The 15,959-nt window shown below is 37.7% G+C and overlaps 1 protein-coding gene across 1 annotated transcript; it reads right to left on the bottom strand.

Moving 5' to 3' along the window:
• Positions 1-494: 494 nt before the first annotated feature.
• Positions 495-15,833, bottom strand: Mdh1 (malate dehydrogenase 1). Its single transcript, XM_074049847.1, has 9 exons — positions 15,675-15,833; positions 9,863-9,961; positions 9,034-9,130; positions 7,036-7,211; positions 5,203-5,325; positions 2,286-2,462; positions 1,723-1,836; positions 1,186-1,275; positions 495-841 (listed from the first exon to the last, which is right to left on the bottom strand). The coding sequence occupies exons 1-9, from the start codon at positions 15,675-15,677 to the stop codon at positions 716-718; spliced, it is 1,005 nt and encodes a 334-aa protein (XP_073905948.1). The 5' UTR covers positions 15,678-15,833; the 3' UTR covers positions 495-715.
• Positions 15,834-15,959: the final 126 nt, after the last annotated feature.

Genomic DNA, 15,959 nt, shown 5'->3' with positions numbered 1-15,959 from the left:
GTCAATGAGTTGAGACACCAAATTCCTGATAAATAATCTTCAAGTAATCTTGCCCCACCACCAAGATGTGGGTGATATCAGAAATATGTGACCCCAGGGACCATAAAAATTGCTGTGTGACCGTGACTAATGTCTAAAAAAATATAAAAGCAGCCTGAATTTTGTATTTGGGGTCCGTGTTGAAACATACTGCGTCGGGCGGATACCCGGACCCCAGCTGGCTGGAAATAAACCTCGCTTTGTGGCTTACATTATCGTGAGTGTCTTTTTGTTCCTCTGAGGGGTGGTCAACCTTGGACCCCAACACCTATTCCTAGTGTATTTAAATTTAAGAGATTCATACTTTACATCAGAACATCTTCTAACTTCATTAGTTTTTCCCTTCTCTTCCTCCCTCCCTCCCTTTCCTTCCTTCCTTTTTAAAGAACAATAGCTTAAGAAAGATGGGAAATAAGCAAGTTTGTTTTCTGAAAAGATATTAAGAGTTAGAGTCATTTTCCCTTGAATATGTATTTTTATTTAGAATACAGCACTAAAAGCATGATGACAGCCTTTCATTCACAAATGTGTACCCGAGAAGCACACAATCTTTAAGGTCTGTTGTTCTTTACAAGTAATGTAAGTATAGTATTATCTTTATTTGGAACTACAGTCAAAGACGACATTTAGATTCCTCAGCTTTAGGGTACTTATTAACATCAAAATGATGGCCTAGTCATGCAGAGGAAAGAAATTCAAAAGCAGTTTCTTTTTCTTCTGTTAGTTCCTTTGCAGTAAGATCCATCTTTTCACGTGAGAAATCATTAATAGGGAGACCTTCAACAAACTTCCACGTCTTATTCTGTTTGAAAATAATTGCAAATAAGAGATTTACAATTAAACCAGGATTCGTATTTCAGCAAGCAACAGCCTACTTTGAATTTATATCTAAAGGTGTATGTGTTATATCTAATACATAACACATACACATAACACATAATGTGCCTGGTGGGAAGAGTTGAATCTTGTTTTCTAGATTAATTTCACTCATTTAATGATGTGAAATTGTGGTATACACAATTTTAAAACTAAGAAAAAACCCATCTAATTTAGTAAAGAAACAACTTTCTAGGCCAAATTATACCATTTTTGAGAAAAATATATAACTACTTTCCCACAGAAGGGAAACAGCCCCAAAAATCTTACCTTGATTATGACAGGGAATGAGTAGAGAAGATCATCGGGAATACCGTAGGAGTTGCCATCAGAGATAACACCCATGGACACAAACTCTCCCTGGGAAAAACAATTTATGGTCTCATGGTGCAAGAGACCAGTTTACACAACCAAATGACACATAAATTAACAAAATTAAACCAGGTTACATCTTTAATTATGTGCAAAATAATTTTATTACTATAGAAGGAATCTCACCAGCACCAGGTACGCCTATGGATATTATCTCATTCCACTCTACCAAGTTTAAGTGTCAAGTAGGCCAGAGAAGCATCATCCTTACTTCACAGATAAGGAAACTGTGGCCCAATATTGGTTTTAAGAGGAAATATGGTTTCCACATTACTCTAACTTAGCCTGTGCAATCCTGTGCAATAGATGTCATGTTAATAGATGACAACAGCTTGAAAAGGTTAAGTGACTAAGGTTACTTGGCCAGTGGGCTGCTGAGCTGGAGAATGAACTTAACTGGCTTGCCTGCTTCAGGGAATAAATGAGAGTCCTCACCTCTGGGGTTCCAAACCAGATGTCTCTGATGTGGTCACCAATGGCTTTTGCAGCAGACATTGCACTGGACAGTTTCCGAGCTTTGATGACAGCAGCACCACGCTGCTGCACAGTCTGGGGTGGGGCAGGCAGAGGCAGCAGTGTTACTTATCATGATAGCAAAATACTCATCAGTTCCAAGTGACCCTGGGATGAAAGGCTGCAACCATAGCTTAATGTGTCCCTTTCAAAATCATTCACCAGTCTTTTTGAACAACAACAAAAAAGTACAAATTCTCCCTAGAATGTTTACCATACTAAATACAAAGAAAAGGATCTTGGTATGAAGATAACCACATGACTTAGTTTTTTTCCCTCTTTGACAATCAATCTCAACTGCTATACAACAGATGAGATCATGATTGGCTTTGTATCATAAGAAAAGAAAATATGCAATCCTCAGAGCAGTTATGAAAGACTTGTTGTCCTTGAGGTTTCCCTTTCATCCTTTGAGAGACACTCAGATCAGCAGTATGGTGACTCTCAAGAGTCTTGGCTCTTAAGAGTTCATTGGCTTTTCTTACCATGATGAATTCTCCCTTGAGCCAGCTGTCATCTTTCAGAGCTTCATACACACCAACTTCCTTTCCATGTAATTTCACCTTGGCATGATTAACATCAGGATACTGAGTTGAGGAATGGTTTCCCCAGATAATGACATTCTTTACATCATCAGCAGTCACACCAAGTTTAAGAGCAATCTGGTTGAATTTAAAACAAACATACCACTTAGATAAAGGATTTTAATTTAAAATGTGACTTATTTGACAAAAGAACTTAAGTAAAGCTAAAAAGTTCTGAAACTTCAAGAGAACACAAGTTATGGTGTTCCCTTAGCACTTCTGAGCAATGAGGTACATCATCTATATTTAAACGAAATTTTTATTATATACAAATTAATTTTCAAATAATCCTAAATATGAAATTTTTGAGTTGGAAGGGACTCGCATTATCAAAATACGACTGACTCCCATTTTATAAATTAGGAAACGAAAGGAAAGAGGTTATACATATGCACCTTGCTTATGATGTGGTGACACCCCAATAAACTCAATGTAAGTTGAAAATATCCTAAGTAAAATGGGTTTAATACACAAAACTTAATGAACATCAGAGCTTAGCCTAACCCACCTAAAATGTGCTCACAACACTTACATTAGCTTATAGTTGGGCAAAATAATCTAACACAAAGCCTATTTTATTATAAAATGTCAAAAATATTTATATATTTATGAATATCTATATTTATGCCTTGGTCAAACTAACCCAAGATTTATTTTACCAAGAACTTAAGAACCCATAAACTGCCTGAATGTAAGCTTCAGCTACTCCAAAATACAGTGAAGACAAACTACCTCTAGGTCTCTTCTCCCTATAGGCCTCCATTCTCCCCTTACTTCCTTTGTTTATGTTGCTTGCCCCTTGTTCCTTTGAAGTCTTGAGCTAATCCAGTTCTGTCTGGATGGCCAAGACCAGGAACTCTGTACCCAGCAGATGTTATTTCTGAATATTATTCATATCAAAGCTACACATCAGACAAAGGACTGATAACCAAAATATATAGGGAACTTAAAAAATAATTCTTCCAAAATTAATGAACCAATAAAGAAATGGGCAAGTGAACTAGACAGAACTTTCTCAAAATAGCCAAAAAACACATGAAAAAATGCTCACCATCTCTAGCAATAAAGGAAATGCAAAGTAAAACCACACTAAGAATCTACCTCACCCCTGTTAGAACAGCCATCATTAGCAACACCACCAACAACAGGTGCTGGCGAAGATGCGGGGGAAAAAAGAACCCTTTTACACTGCTGGTGGGAATGTAAACTAGTACAACCACTCTGGAAAAAAATTTGGAGGCTACTTAAAAAGCTAAACATTGATCTACTATATGATCTTGCAATACCACTCTTGGGGATATACCCAAAAGAATGTGACACAGGTTACTCCAGAGGCACCTGCACACCCATGTTTATTGTGGCACTATTCACAATAGCCAAGTTATGGAAACAGCCAAGATGCCCCACTACTGACGAATGGATTAAGAAAATGTGGTATCTATACACAATGGAATTTTACGCAGCCATGAAGAAGAACGAAGTGTTATCATTCGCTGGTAAATGGATGGAATTGGAGAACATCATTCTGAGTGAGGTTAGCCTGGCCCAAAAGACCAAAAATCGTATGTTCTCCCTCATATGCGGACATTAGATCAAGGGCAAACACAACAAGGGGATTGGACTTTGAGCACATGATAAAGCGAGAGCACACAAGGGAGGTATGAGGGTAGGTAAGACACCTAAAAAACTAGATAGCATTTGTTGCCCTCAACGCAGAGAAACTAAAGCAGATACTTTAAAGCAACTGAGGCCAATAGGAGAAGGGGACCAGGAACTAGAGAAAAGGTTAGTTCAAGAAGAATTAACTTACAAGGTAACACACATGCACAGGAAATCAATGTGAGTCAACTCCCTGTAAAGCTATCCTTATCTCAACTAGCAAAAACCCTTGGTCCTTCCTATTATTGCTTATACTCTCTCTACAACAAAATTAGAGATAAAGGCAAAATAGTTTCTGCCGGGTAGCGAGGGTGGGGGTGGGGAGTTAAGGGTGGGGGTGGGGGGAAGGGGGGAGAAATGACCCAAACATTGTATGCACATATGAATAAAATAAAAATTTAAAAAAAATACAAAACTCTAATCTGTTGTTTTATAATCTCTTATATATTTGACAAAATTAAATTGAATTATATGTCATGTGAATTACTTATCCTAGGAATTAATTTTGAACTACTGTACTAAGAGAACATTGTTAGCAACTGCACTTAATAATAGTGTGAAATGAAATATAGTTGAAGATAAAATTAAGTAGGAAAGTCAGCCTCTGGTCCTTAAGAGATCAAATTTAAAGACCCTATAGAGTCTTTAGTAAATTTAATAATAATTCACCCTTAATTTAGTAAAAGGAATGGTTTCTTAGTAAACAAAAACAACAAATGCACAAACATTGAAGTATTTTAAAAGTAACAGAAAAAAGGTTTTAAACCTTTAAAAGGCAGTTTTTGCCTGGCGTGGTGGCTCATACCTATAATCCTAGCTTCTCAGGAGGTGGAGGATCACAGTTTGAGGTCAGCTCAGGCAAAAAGTTTGAGAAACCCCATCTCAACCAATAAAGGTTGGGGGTGGTGGTATGTGCCTGTCATCCCAGCCAAGCAGAAAGCATAAATAGGAGGATCACAGCCCAGGCTGGCCTGAGTATAAATGTAAAGCCCTATTCTAAAAATACCTAAAGCAAAAAAAGGGCTGGGGGCATGGCTCAAGTGGTAGAGGTCCTGCCTGGTAAGAACAAGACCCCAAACTGCAGTACTGTCAAAAAACCAAACCAAGGCAAAACAACCTCCCCTCCCTCCTGCAACAAACAAAAAGACATTTTTCTTACCTGAGATTTGGCTCGGTTATGATCCAAGCGAGTCAAGCAACTGAAGTTCTCCTTGGGGATGGATGGGGCAGACTTGGAGGCCGTGAGGCAGTTGGTATTGGCTGGGTTTCCCACAACAATGACCTAGGATGGATGGAAGGTGCAAGTTTACAGATGGCATACTTATTACCTCTCGCAGAATTTGACTGAAAAAATGTGTAACAGCCTGTATATCAAGTTTGTATCAGTTACGTATATATGACCGACTACCACTGAAGTTTGCAGGAGGATTTCTCTCCTTTCTTTTAAAACTTTTTTTTTTTGCCTTGTTAGTGTTTGACTACTCAAAACATTTCTTTGAGAGAGGCACTGTATATACGTCACTTTCCACTTGGCAATGTCTGAGACCTAAGGTTCTTATATTTCTATTTTGCCATTGTGCTAAAAACAAAGACAGAATATCTAATTATTTACCTATTCATCACAAAAAGGAAGTAATCTAGGGCTCCATCTCAGAGTTTGATTCATTCATAAAATTTTTCTTTCTTTTTGAGTTTAATTTAGGATGCTTTGCCTCTGTGAATTAAAAGTGTTTCTTAAACTTGCCTAATCCTAAGAAGTACCTGTGCTATTTGCTCAAATATAGGTTGTTGTTCCCTGCTCCAGCACCCCCCTCCACACCTGCAAAGTTATAGAATCAACCTTTAGGAGAAAACACCAGGCAACTTTTTTTTGTAAACAGAAAATGCAAGCAAAGACTGACATGCATATCCCCTTTACCCAGATTCACCAGTTTGCGCCATCCATCTCTCTCCCTTTCTTTGTCTCTCTGTACACACACACAGACTTAAACTTTTACCTTTTTCAGTTCATTTGAGAACAAGCTGCAGTTAAGCAGCTAAGATACTCCAGTGCTCCTAAGTATTACAGTATCAGTGAATATTTCTCCTAAGCAAGGACACTCAAAGATGGAGGGAATACTGTGCCAACAGTACCACAAATCAAAGCAGTCTGGGGTTTAGCAGTCTGAATAACCTTGTAATCTTTTACCAAAAGACCTGTGGATTTCTACTTAACTCGTTTCTATTATTTTTTGTTAATGATCACAGAAAAGTTAACTATTTAAAATGAAGTCTACAGAAAGCAAAAAATATAGATGTCTATGAAGTATCACAGAACACCATAACTATCAACTTAAAAATTCTCTTTCTAAAACAGAAGTTTTCTTACCTTTTTTAGAAGCCAGGACAGGGAAGTATATTGAAAGTAAAATCCCTAATTAGCATGTCTTTTTTTTTCCTGTGACAATTTAGTTTTAGTTAACTGATAATTCATTCAGAAAAGACAACTTTTTGTATTATTAGGACAAATTTAGGAGCTAAAGGAAAGAGCCTGGACACAAAGAGACAGAATATAAATTCATACCAACTCAATTTCTCAAGAAACCAGTCCATGAAAATTCCTTAGCATTGGGAAACTGGGCAAAGCCACCATCTCCTGTTGCTGAGAATAAAAGTTTCTTACAGCCATCTCCTTTCATAATCACATACACAAATCTGTCTGAACAAGTACTTCCACTCAGCAAAAAGGCACCGGAAAGTTGTTTCTTATTTGTAAGTTTAAGAACTAACACTAGTAAGAGATAAAATATCTTTGAGTCCTTCCACATATAGATTTTTAAACTATAAAAAAAAAATCCAGAAAGGGAGACTTTCTCAAGCAAAACTTGGTATCTGTATTTACTGATCTATGCACAGAACCAGAAACGTTTTTTTTTTTTTTCACTTAAATACTGAAAGCAGAAGTTTCAAAGTGCAAGCATGGAAAAACTCCATAAACTGTGGTATCAGTCACCTTAACTGATTTCTTGGCATACTTCTCCAAGGCTGCGCCCTGGCTCTTGAAGATTTTCACATTTGCTTTCAGTAAATCTTTTCTCTCCATGCCTTCCCTTCTTGGCATGGAGCCCACAAGTACAGCAACATCTAGGTCTTTGAAAGCAACCTCTTCTTTGTCTGTTGCGATGACATCTGTGGACAAGACAAACAATATGTAGAGCTACCTAAATACCCAAGTCTGAAGTTTTCTTTTTCATACTGAATCTTCTTATTTATACTTTCACAGTATAGCAAAAGTCTACTTTTACATATCCCACTGTTTCACTTTTCAGGGCCTGAATAAAATATAATTATTAAATCACCATAAGATCAGCAGAAATATCAACAAATTTATTTTGCATTTCCTATTTCAATAATTACTTCTATTCCAAAAATTCTATAGCTTTTATGTTTTATAATCATATAGAATGCAAGCTTTGATATGGTAACTTTCAAAGCAACATGTTGTTTGCAGTGATTACCACAGATAACATGGAAGAGCAAATAATTCACTTAACCTTAAACTGTGACTCCTTTAAGGCCTAAGATACCAATCACAAATTGAAAAATAGTAAATGTTTATTGAGGAGTATTGGCCCAAAACAATGCTGAGAGATTTCTATCATTATTAAACACAATCTTCACAATTTACAGATGAAGAAACTAAGATTTAAAGAGATTATCTAGTTACTATAAGATAGTGAGGTTTTAATTCCAGCCCAGGTCTGTCCAGAGTTCAACTATTATGTTATACACACAACTTGCTTTTTGATTAAGAAACATATATTGTTGCTCTACTTGGCTGACTGCATTAAAAAGGCCATGCCTAAGATTTAGCATTTCTTCTGGTAAATTTTTAGGCCACTGAACTATGTTAGTTGGCCAGCTATTAAGTCCCCAAATGGAGATATGCAGGAATACCAGCTAGAGGCAAAAAAATACCCATCTTCTTTTCTCAGCCATACATTCTTATTTGCTGAAACTTCCCTTCTCTGTTATATTAATAGCTGCCAGGGGAAAAGCTAGGTCCATTACAGGGAGCAGAAGGAAGTCAGCAGACAAGGGAATGCAAATGGGAAAAAGCAACAGAGGAAGTTGATTTGGTAAGAGTTGTGGGTAAGGAAAAGGAGCCAGCAGAAAAGCCTGGGCAGAGTCATGTATTTTACAGAAGTAGGCAACCAAATGATTTAGATGGTAGAGTGTTCCTTCTAGAAAACTATAGACTAGAACTATGAAATTCAAAGAAGGTTTTCCTTGGGATGTGTATATATTTTGTTTTAAGCAAACTTCTACAAGAGTATCATTAATTAATCTTTACCAAAAGAAAAGGACCACAATGAAGGTATAGCTAAAGAAAAATACTCAAATTAAGTAAAAAATATGACCTGACAGTTTGACCAACTTGTCAATCAAATTTAAGACTTCTGTTGTACATTAAAGTAATAGTTCAATGATTCTAAAAGGCATTTCTTTGAACTGTTGTGGGTTTTTTCAAGCTATGGAGCATATAATGAGGACAATTTACACTATGTCACAATCTGATGAGTGGCAGATGGGATGGGACCAAATATGAGGTACCAACTCACTTCAAGGGTAGTATATGGCTCTGGAGGACATCCTTTAAAATTAAAGTTTTCCATTATAGGATGCTACTATTAGCATTTACATAGACTTCAAATAACAACACAATGTAGACAACCTCAGGTACATAATCCTTGTGGATATTATGCTTCCTTAGTATAATAAATTATAGACATGATGAGGAAAAAGAAGTCCTTTACTTCACACAATTGTTTTTTTGCTTTTGCCCTCATTTATTCTTGGTGTACATCTTAAAAAGGTAGCTGTAGTTCACAAAACAAAAATAACACTTTTATGGCATAATTTCTAATTGAGAGTCTAACAAAAATCTAAAAGCTATTTTTATAAGATATACAATAGTATAAAATCCTTTCTCTTTGCCTCCCCAACTCACCTTTCAGGAGGGGAAGGGCACAGTCTTGCAGTTCCATTAGGACACCATCAAGAACACCCATCATGGGAGTGATGTCCAACAGCACAAGAATTATAGGCTGCCAAATAGCAAGGACAGTATCTGTCAGTGTAAGTTTTGTCATTTACTCACAAAAAAGTCCTTTTGCAGTTTTTGTTTACATGTATATAATTCCCATTAGTCATAAAAACTGTTTAAGGAGCTCAGATAGCGAATATTATGCCATCTTCAGAAAAAGGAATGCTATAAAATCAGCAATGATTTACAGACACACCAAGAGGAATCATCATTACTGAATTTTAAAGAACAGGAAAGAAACATCAATAGAAGTGAGATGCCACAGCTTGCTGTTACACTTTAGTAAAGGATTTCAGTGTACATTAACCAGTCTTGCTAGAATAAGGGTCCCCTAATTAAGAATTAGGCTAAAATAATTGCTAGAATTAAAGTAGCAGATTTCCTGTGTCACTATTTTGGTTCCAAAGACCATTTATGAACAAAGAAGTGCTAATTCAGCAATTTTCTCTTAGAACTCTCCTGACAATTCCTGTCACTAGTGGCATCTTATACCTGCTGATTGCACCAAGTTAACTAAATGCAGTATGTAGAATAGTTCTGATTTGCAAACTGTTTCCAATGCCTGGAGGGATGCACGTAAATACCTTGCCAGCTCCGCTTATAGGAACTTTTATTACATTTATAGGGACTAGCCTGTCCTTCACCATTTTATAATCTGCTTGCAACTGAACACAGAGTTTTATTAACAACATTCTTACTCTAATAATGCCAAGATTTATAGACATGCCCTTACCTGGTCTTTACCAAAGACAGATCCATTTCCAATACTGTACAACAATGAATACGCAATTTGACCAGCTGCTCCAGTCACAAGGACTCTGATTGGTTCAGACTGTAATGAAAACAAAAAACAAAAAACAACACCCATTCACATCTTATTAAAAAGTGCTATTTTATCTAGGAGATATTTAGGATTTTATTAAGACAAAAACATGCTAAAAGTGAAAGTACGTGGGTATGGTGGAGCACAGAAGTCAGAAGGACCCCAGTATGAGGCCACCCTGGGCCACATAGTGAATTTCAGGCCAGCATGAGCTAAATAAGACAGAAGATCTTGTCTCAAAAAAAAAAATGAAGAGCTGGGGATGTAGATCTGTAATAGATTCTCCAGCACCAAGGCAGGTAGGTATGGGGGAGGAAGTGAATGTAACATTTTAGTTTCTCTCATCTGACTTAGTAGGAAACTAATTTACTGACTTAATTTTTATAAATATAGCAGAAACAAACAATAAGCAACTTACTAAATATGTATCCTTTGGCTGCATATTTCTGTGGTGTTACTTAACTCTCAAGGTATGGGAACAAAAAGTGTTATCCTGTATTTACTTACATAATCTCATCCATTTTGGAGGAGGGGGATACTTTACTACTAAAATAGGCCTTATGATGAGAATGTGTGTTATGTGGTGATACAAACTCCCAAATCACAAATTCTTATTATGCAAATCCCGCATGTGCATCTGCTCAGTAGAATCCTTCACACCAGGAAGGAGTATCAGTGATTAAAACTTTCTATTTACATTGAGCCAAAATGTTTTATTAAAACAATCATGCTTCAACTTAACTACCTGAAAGAGGAAAAAAATAATCCTTTTATTTTTTTACTGCGAAAAAAGTGACAAAATGATAATATCTGGATTAAAATAAATTTTAGTATTAAACAGTAATAAACAACAGTAACATGTAGCACTAATTGACAACCTGATTCCAGGAAGGAGGAGGAGCCATACAAAGAGTATAGTGAAAGAAGTAGCTTTGCAGACATCAACAGACCCTGAATAAAGTAAGACACATGGACAAAAAAAGCCCAAAAAACAACCAAAAACCAAAAAACCAAAAAGCTGATATTCAAAGTGATGACCTTGAGTTATTAACAAAAAGGTTAAATTAAGCTCAGAGAATTTAAATAGAACCAAGGTGAACTATTCCTTTCCCCTACAATGCTGGGTAAATGTGCTTCTGTTACCACTTCCTACCTGCATGAAGAAATGGCCCACTAACTTTACTGGTGATAGAAATGTTTGAGTCTGTTTTATTTTGAATTCCCTCTTCCAGATGAGTCATTTCTCTGATGTGGTGGAAGGAGGATGATGACTTTGAAGGAGCCTTTTAACCTCCTATCCCTAAGCTCTGAATGTCAGTAGCCCTCAGCATTATGGTACCCATAGACGTCAAAGGAGAAAAAAAATAATCTCAGGAAAGAAGTGTCAACTGTGAGAAAGAAATGAATGTGATCATAGCATACTGCACGTCATTTCCTTAGAGACATGCCCAAGTGTCCAGAAAACTGTGGAGAAAGTTCCTCCCTCAACTCCTGGGCCTCTTCTCCATTTTCTTCCCCTGCAAACTCCCCCCCTAAGCCTTCATATGAACTTTTGTGTCTCTTCTCCACCTGTCTCCATCATCTTCCTCCTAGACTTTCTCATCCCCATGCAAATATGAAAGTTTTCTACATAAGCCAATTTAAATAAAATATATATTTGTATTCTTAAATAGGCTAGATAAACAGCATTAAGCATTTACTGTACAGTTATTTTCTATTATAAAAAATTACACAAAATGTTTGTGTTCTGGTATGCCATTACTAGGAACTATTACTATTTATAGTAATATTTACTGCCCTGTACATAGTTTTCATCCTGTCATTCTTGACTTTGTTGAAGTAAATCAAGACTAGATGAGGAAAGGGGAATGGAGGAAAATTATTCCTCTCTTCTCCATTAGCATGCAAGCAGACTTCTTAAGACCAGGGATTTTGCCTATTTTATTTATTTTGCCTTTTTAAATCAACTTTATTTGCTGCTATATTCCAATGAACTAGAACACCTGGTACATAGTTACAGCTAGGAATTTGCTTTACAAATAGCTGGATCTTATAAATACTGCTACCAAAAAGATGGACATGTATGAGATTTAGAAACAAACTGAACATGCTTTTAAAAAAATTAAAGATATTTTATTCATATATACTTACACTGAGAAGGTTAGCAAATGAGGGACTATAATAGTTTCAGCTATGTAAGCAAAACTATGTCACAATTTCTAATGCTATAGTCTTATCAATCAACTATAAACTATCACCTCACTTAATTGACTCACTAAACAGTACGCTGTTGAATTCTTACGTGCCTGGTACTTGTTTAAGCCAGGGAATCTGTCAGTGTACCAACTGGATTTAGAAAGTGGATAAACCAATTTTCTAAAACCGGAGGCTAAAGGCAGCAAAGAGCAGCAATTAAAGAGATGGCCTTTGGAGCCAAACCTCCAGGCTCAAGTCCTGGTCCCACAATTCATTAGCTTCATGTTCTTAGGCAAGTTACTTAACCTCTCTGTATTGCTGTCTCATAGTGAAATGGAGAAAATAACAGCAGCTACCTAACAAACCAGGTAGTTTTAAGTACTGAAATAGTTCACATTCAAAGCACAAAGAACAATATGCAACAAGTGTTATAATTTTATAGGTCTCTGTCATAAAAGAATTTTCCTCTAAGGGTTCTGATAGCCATTGGTTTTCAATTTACACATCTGTTAACTCAATTAGACTGTGAATCCCCCTTGGGAGTAGTTTGCCTTTGACTCAGATTTGCACTCTCATATAATTTCAACATATATTTGTTGAATGAGTGAAGGTAAAGAATGCCGCTATGTATTAACCTCCCAGAAAGTCAAATAGAGATAGAACAGAATAATGCAGTCAATTTTAGGAGCTAATTTTAGCTACTAAAAAATGTGTTCACAGTATCATAGTCCTTAGTGAAGGGGTTGTGGCCAACTAATGAACAGCTAATTCAATCTCAGCAGCTTCGTTTTGTATTTCTGGGCAAATTATTTTCACAGATAGGCAATTCCATCTTGTTAAGGGTAGTATGAAGCCTAGTTAAGTGTCTGAATGTTTGATGATGAAATAGGTAAAGGAAGCACATATTAGTTCTTACTACTCTTCTGAAACACTGCAGTTGAGAAGCAGGGCTGGGGGAGGAGTCCCACTGACTTCTCACAATGTTCTGGTGCCGATGCAGGTTACTATTCTTTGCTCAGATTCTGGGCAGTCTGCCAAGACCCAAGAAGGAATGTCTTTGCTCTCTGCAGGGTACTAATGACCTTCCTGCAGATGCAGGCTCTGTCTTGATAACATGTTAAAGTCTCAGTTGCAAAGCTTGAATTTAAGTGTTCCTTCTTTTATTCCACAGAAAAATGTATGTATTCTTATACTCTTATTGATATTTCTAACTTACATATATTTCTGTAATACAAAAGAAAAGTGATATCATTTAGATTCCTTGTGATTACATAAGAATACAGTTATTCTTGCTGTCATTATCTATGGACACAAGCAAACAATCTCTACCTTTAAAAAATTCTTTGAAGGGTTGGTGGAGTGGCTCCAGTGGTAGAGTGCCTGCCTAGCCAAGTACAAGGCCTTGAGTTCAAAGCACAGTACGGCAAAAAGATTAAAAAAAAATTGCTTTAAAGCCAGGCACCGTGGAGAGTACATGGGTTTCAGACCAGTCTGGGGAAAAAGTTAACAAGGCCCCATCTCAACCAACCGTTAACAAGGCTCCTGTCATCTCAGCCATGGTGGAGGAGGATCATGGCCCAGGTTAGCCTGGGTGAAAAGCAAGACCCTATATCCAAAATAACCAGAGCCCTTGCCTAGCAAGCATAAGACCATGAGCTCAAACTCTAAGACCACCAAAAAAAAAAAAAAACCCAAAAAGGTTCCTTTTGGCTTACAAAAGATGGCTATTTTCCCTTCTTTCTTTACTTTTTTTTGAGACAGGGTTTCACATGAAGCACAGATTGCCCTCAAAACTGGAGATCCTCATTCCTCAGTCTCCCCAGTGCTGGGATTACAGATGCGTGCCATCACATCTGGCTTGGTGGCTGTTCTCTAAATTGGCAACTTGTTCACATGTTCTTCTGAGGCAGGACAATTCTGAATCATGTGAGACAGCAAACTGACAGAAATCTTCCATCTGGACCATCTCTTGTGTCATAGGGTACTGCAGGGCCACCACAGTGACCTTCCAGGGGTGAGAGCAGGCTCAGTCTACTGTGTAGCAACACAAGAATTGGGGCCCTGGATCTTTCTGTGCCTTGAGAAAATCATTTGACCTTACCCGGCTACATTTTAAGAGTAGATAATATAATTTCCAAATTCCCCTTTAACTTCAGAATTCCAACATTCTGAATTACAAAGAATAAAGCTATTAGATAATCTAGATGCTGATAACATAGCTGAGCTCATATTTGTAGTATGAAGTTCTATATTCGTCCAGCACTTTGACTACTAAAAGTAAAATTTCACAATGACTTGGTAATACATAACATAATAATGATAAAATGGAAAAGAGTGTGAGACCCTTGGTGCAAACCTTGTGTGACCTTTAGCAAATCACATTCTCTCTGGGGCTCAATAAACTCAATTTTAATAATTCAAGTGGGAATGTTTGCTAAGATTAGTTCTAAAATTATAATCCAAGGTTTTGTGATAAGTACTTCTGCTTTCTTGCCAAGATTATTAGGATGAAACCCCAACTTATAGTTTTCTGATAAAGTAAGAGGAAACAATTACATGGGAATTATTAGCGGTTCCCCTTGGTCTCCTTATAAAGGTGGTGGGAGTCAAGCCCTTGCCTTGAAAACGTGTTTTTTTCAGGTTCTGGGAAATTTCCAATTCATCCAAATATTTTCTCACACTACCCACTCATTTTAGTATTTCTGAGGTAAAGGAGAAAAAAAAATCCAAATATAAATACAAGTGTTAAAGCAATTTCCTTCAATGGGGTGGCAAATGTCACCTTGAGACAGTACAGATCATTCCGACGTCAGAGCCCTCACCAGCCCTCCCCCCTCCTTTCTCTTTCGGCAGGGAAAAGACATGGAGATCTGGGGATCCAGGTCTTCAACGACAAGGTGATTTCACGGCGTTGCATTTACCAGCAGTGCTTCTAGAATTCATGACCCACAGAACCGTAAAGAATATCTGCACTAGTTATTTGGCTAGTGATGCTAACGTGTTCTGGCATTAGAAAAGGAGATCAATGAACAGGTTTTAGACAACATTTTGTGACATTAGATATGGCGGAAACACACGTCTCCTTAAAACAGAGATCATACTCCGAAGTACAAGAGGAGCACTATTTTAAACAGCCCAGGGCTTTCAAGAGCATTGTGACAAAGGTCCTTATAAACAATGTGACTTAAGAAGCAAAAAAGAGGTCAGGACCCAACTCTCCCTCCCATCAAACCTCATCATCCTTATCAAATCCTTCGGAAAAAATCAAGACTTGGATTTCTTTCCTCAGCATGATTGAGATCGCGCCTCTCCGAGGCACTGATTTCTCCACAGCCCCCTCCCAGATGGAAATCAACCCCTTCCCAAATGCTGGGTTACTGCGACAATCCCCAGAAGATGTTTTACAAACGGCGTGAAGGATAGCGCCTCTCAATGCTGCCTTTCAGAAGTTCATCCAGAGCAAGAAACAAGAAACTCAGAAGAGCCCGAAGGCCTAGGGGTGCGGGGGCCTGGAGCCCATACTCACCATGATTAGGATCTGCGCCGACAATTTCTGCACCTGCAGGACGACGTCAGGGAGTCAGGTCACCTCTATCGCGGAACCAACTCGTGGAAGGCGCGCGGTGCTGTCCAGAAAAAGGTTCGGCTCGCCTTCGCCGCGACGCCCTCTGGGAAGTGTGGTTTAGGCGGCCCGCGCGCTGTCGCCGCCTCCGAAGCAGTTCCTTCAATGCTCAACTACATTTCCCGAGAGCCGATATTCTTCTCACGCCCTTCTCCCTGCGCTCTTCGCCGACTGCAAAGTAGTTCCAGA

The sequence above is a fragment of the Castor canadensis genome, chromosome 12 (genome assembly GCF_047511655.1).
Source record: "Castor canadensis chromosome 12, mCasCan1.hap1v2, whole genome shotgun sequence".
NCBI classification, from domain to species: Eukaryota; Metazoa; Chordata; class Mammalia; order Rodentia; family Castoridae; genus Castor; species Castor canadensis.
This window is presented reverse-complemented; position numbering and strand designations above follow the sequence as displayed.

Coding starts and splice junctions, on each gene's coding strand:
- Mdh1 (XM_074049847.1), bottom strand. Junction 1,837..2,285: donor TCAAGGGAGAATTCATCATG/GTAAGAAAAGCC, acceptor GCCCCACCCCAG/ACTGTGCAGCAGCGTGGTGC. Junction 1,276..1,722: donor TCTGGTTTGGAACCCCAGAG/GTGAGGACTCTC, acceptor TGTTTTTCCCAG/GGAGAGTTTGTGTCCATGGG.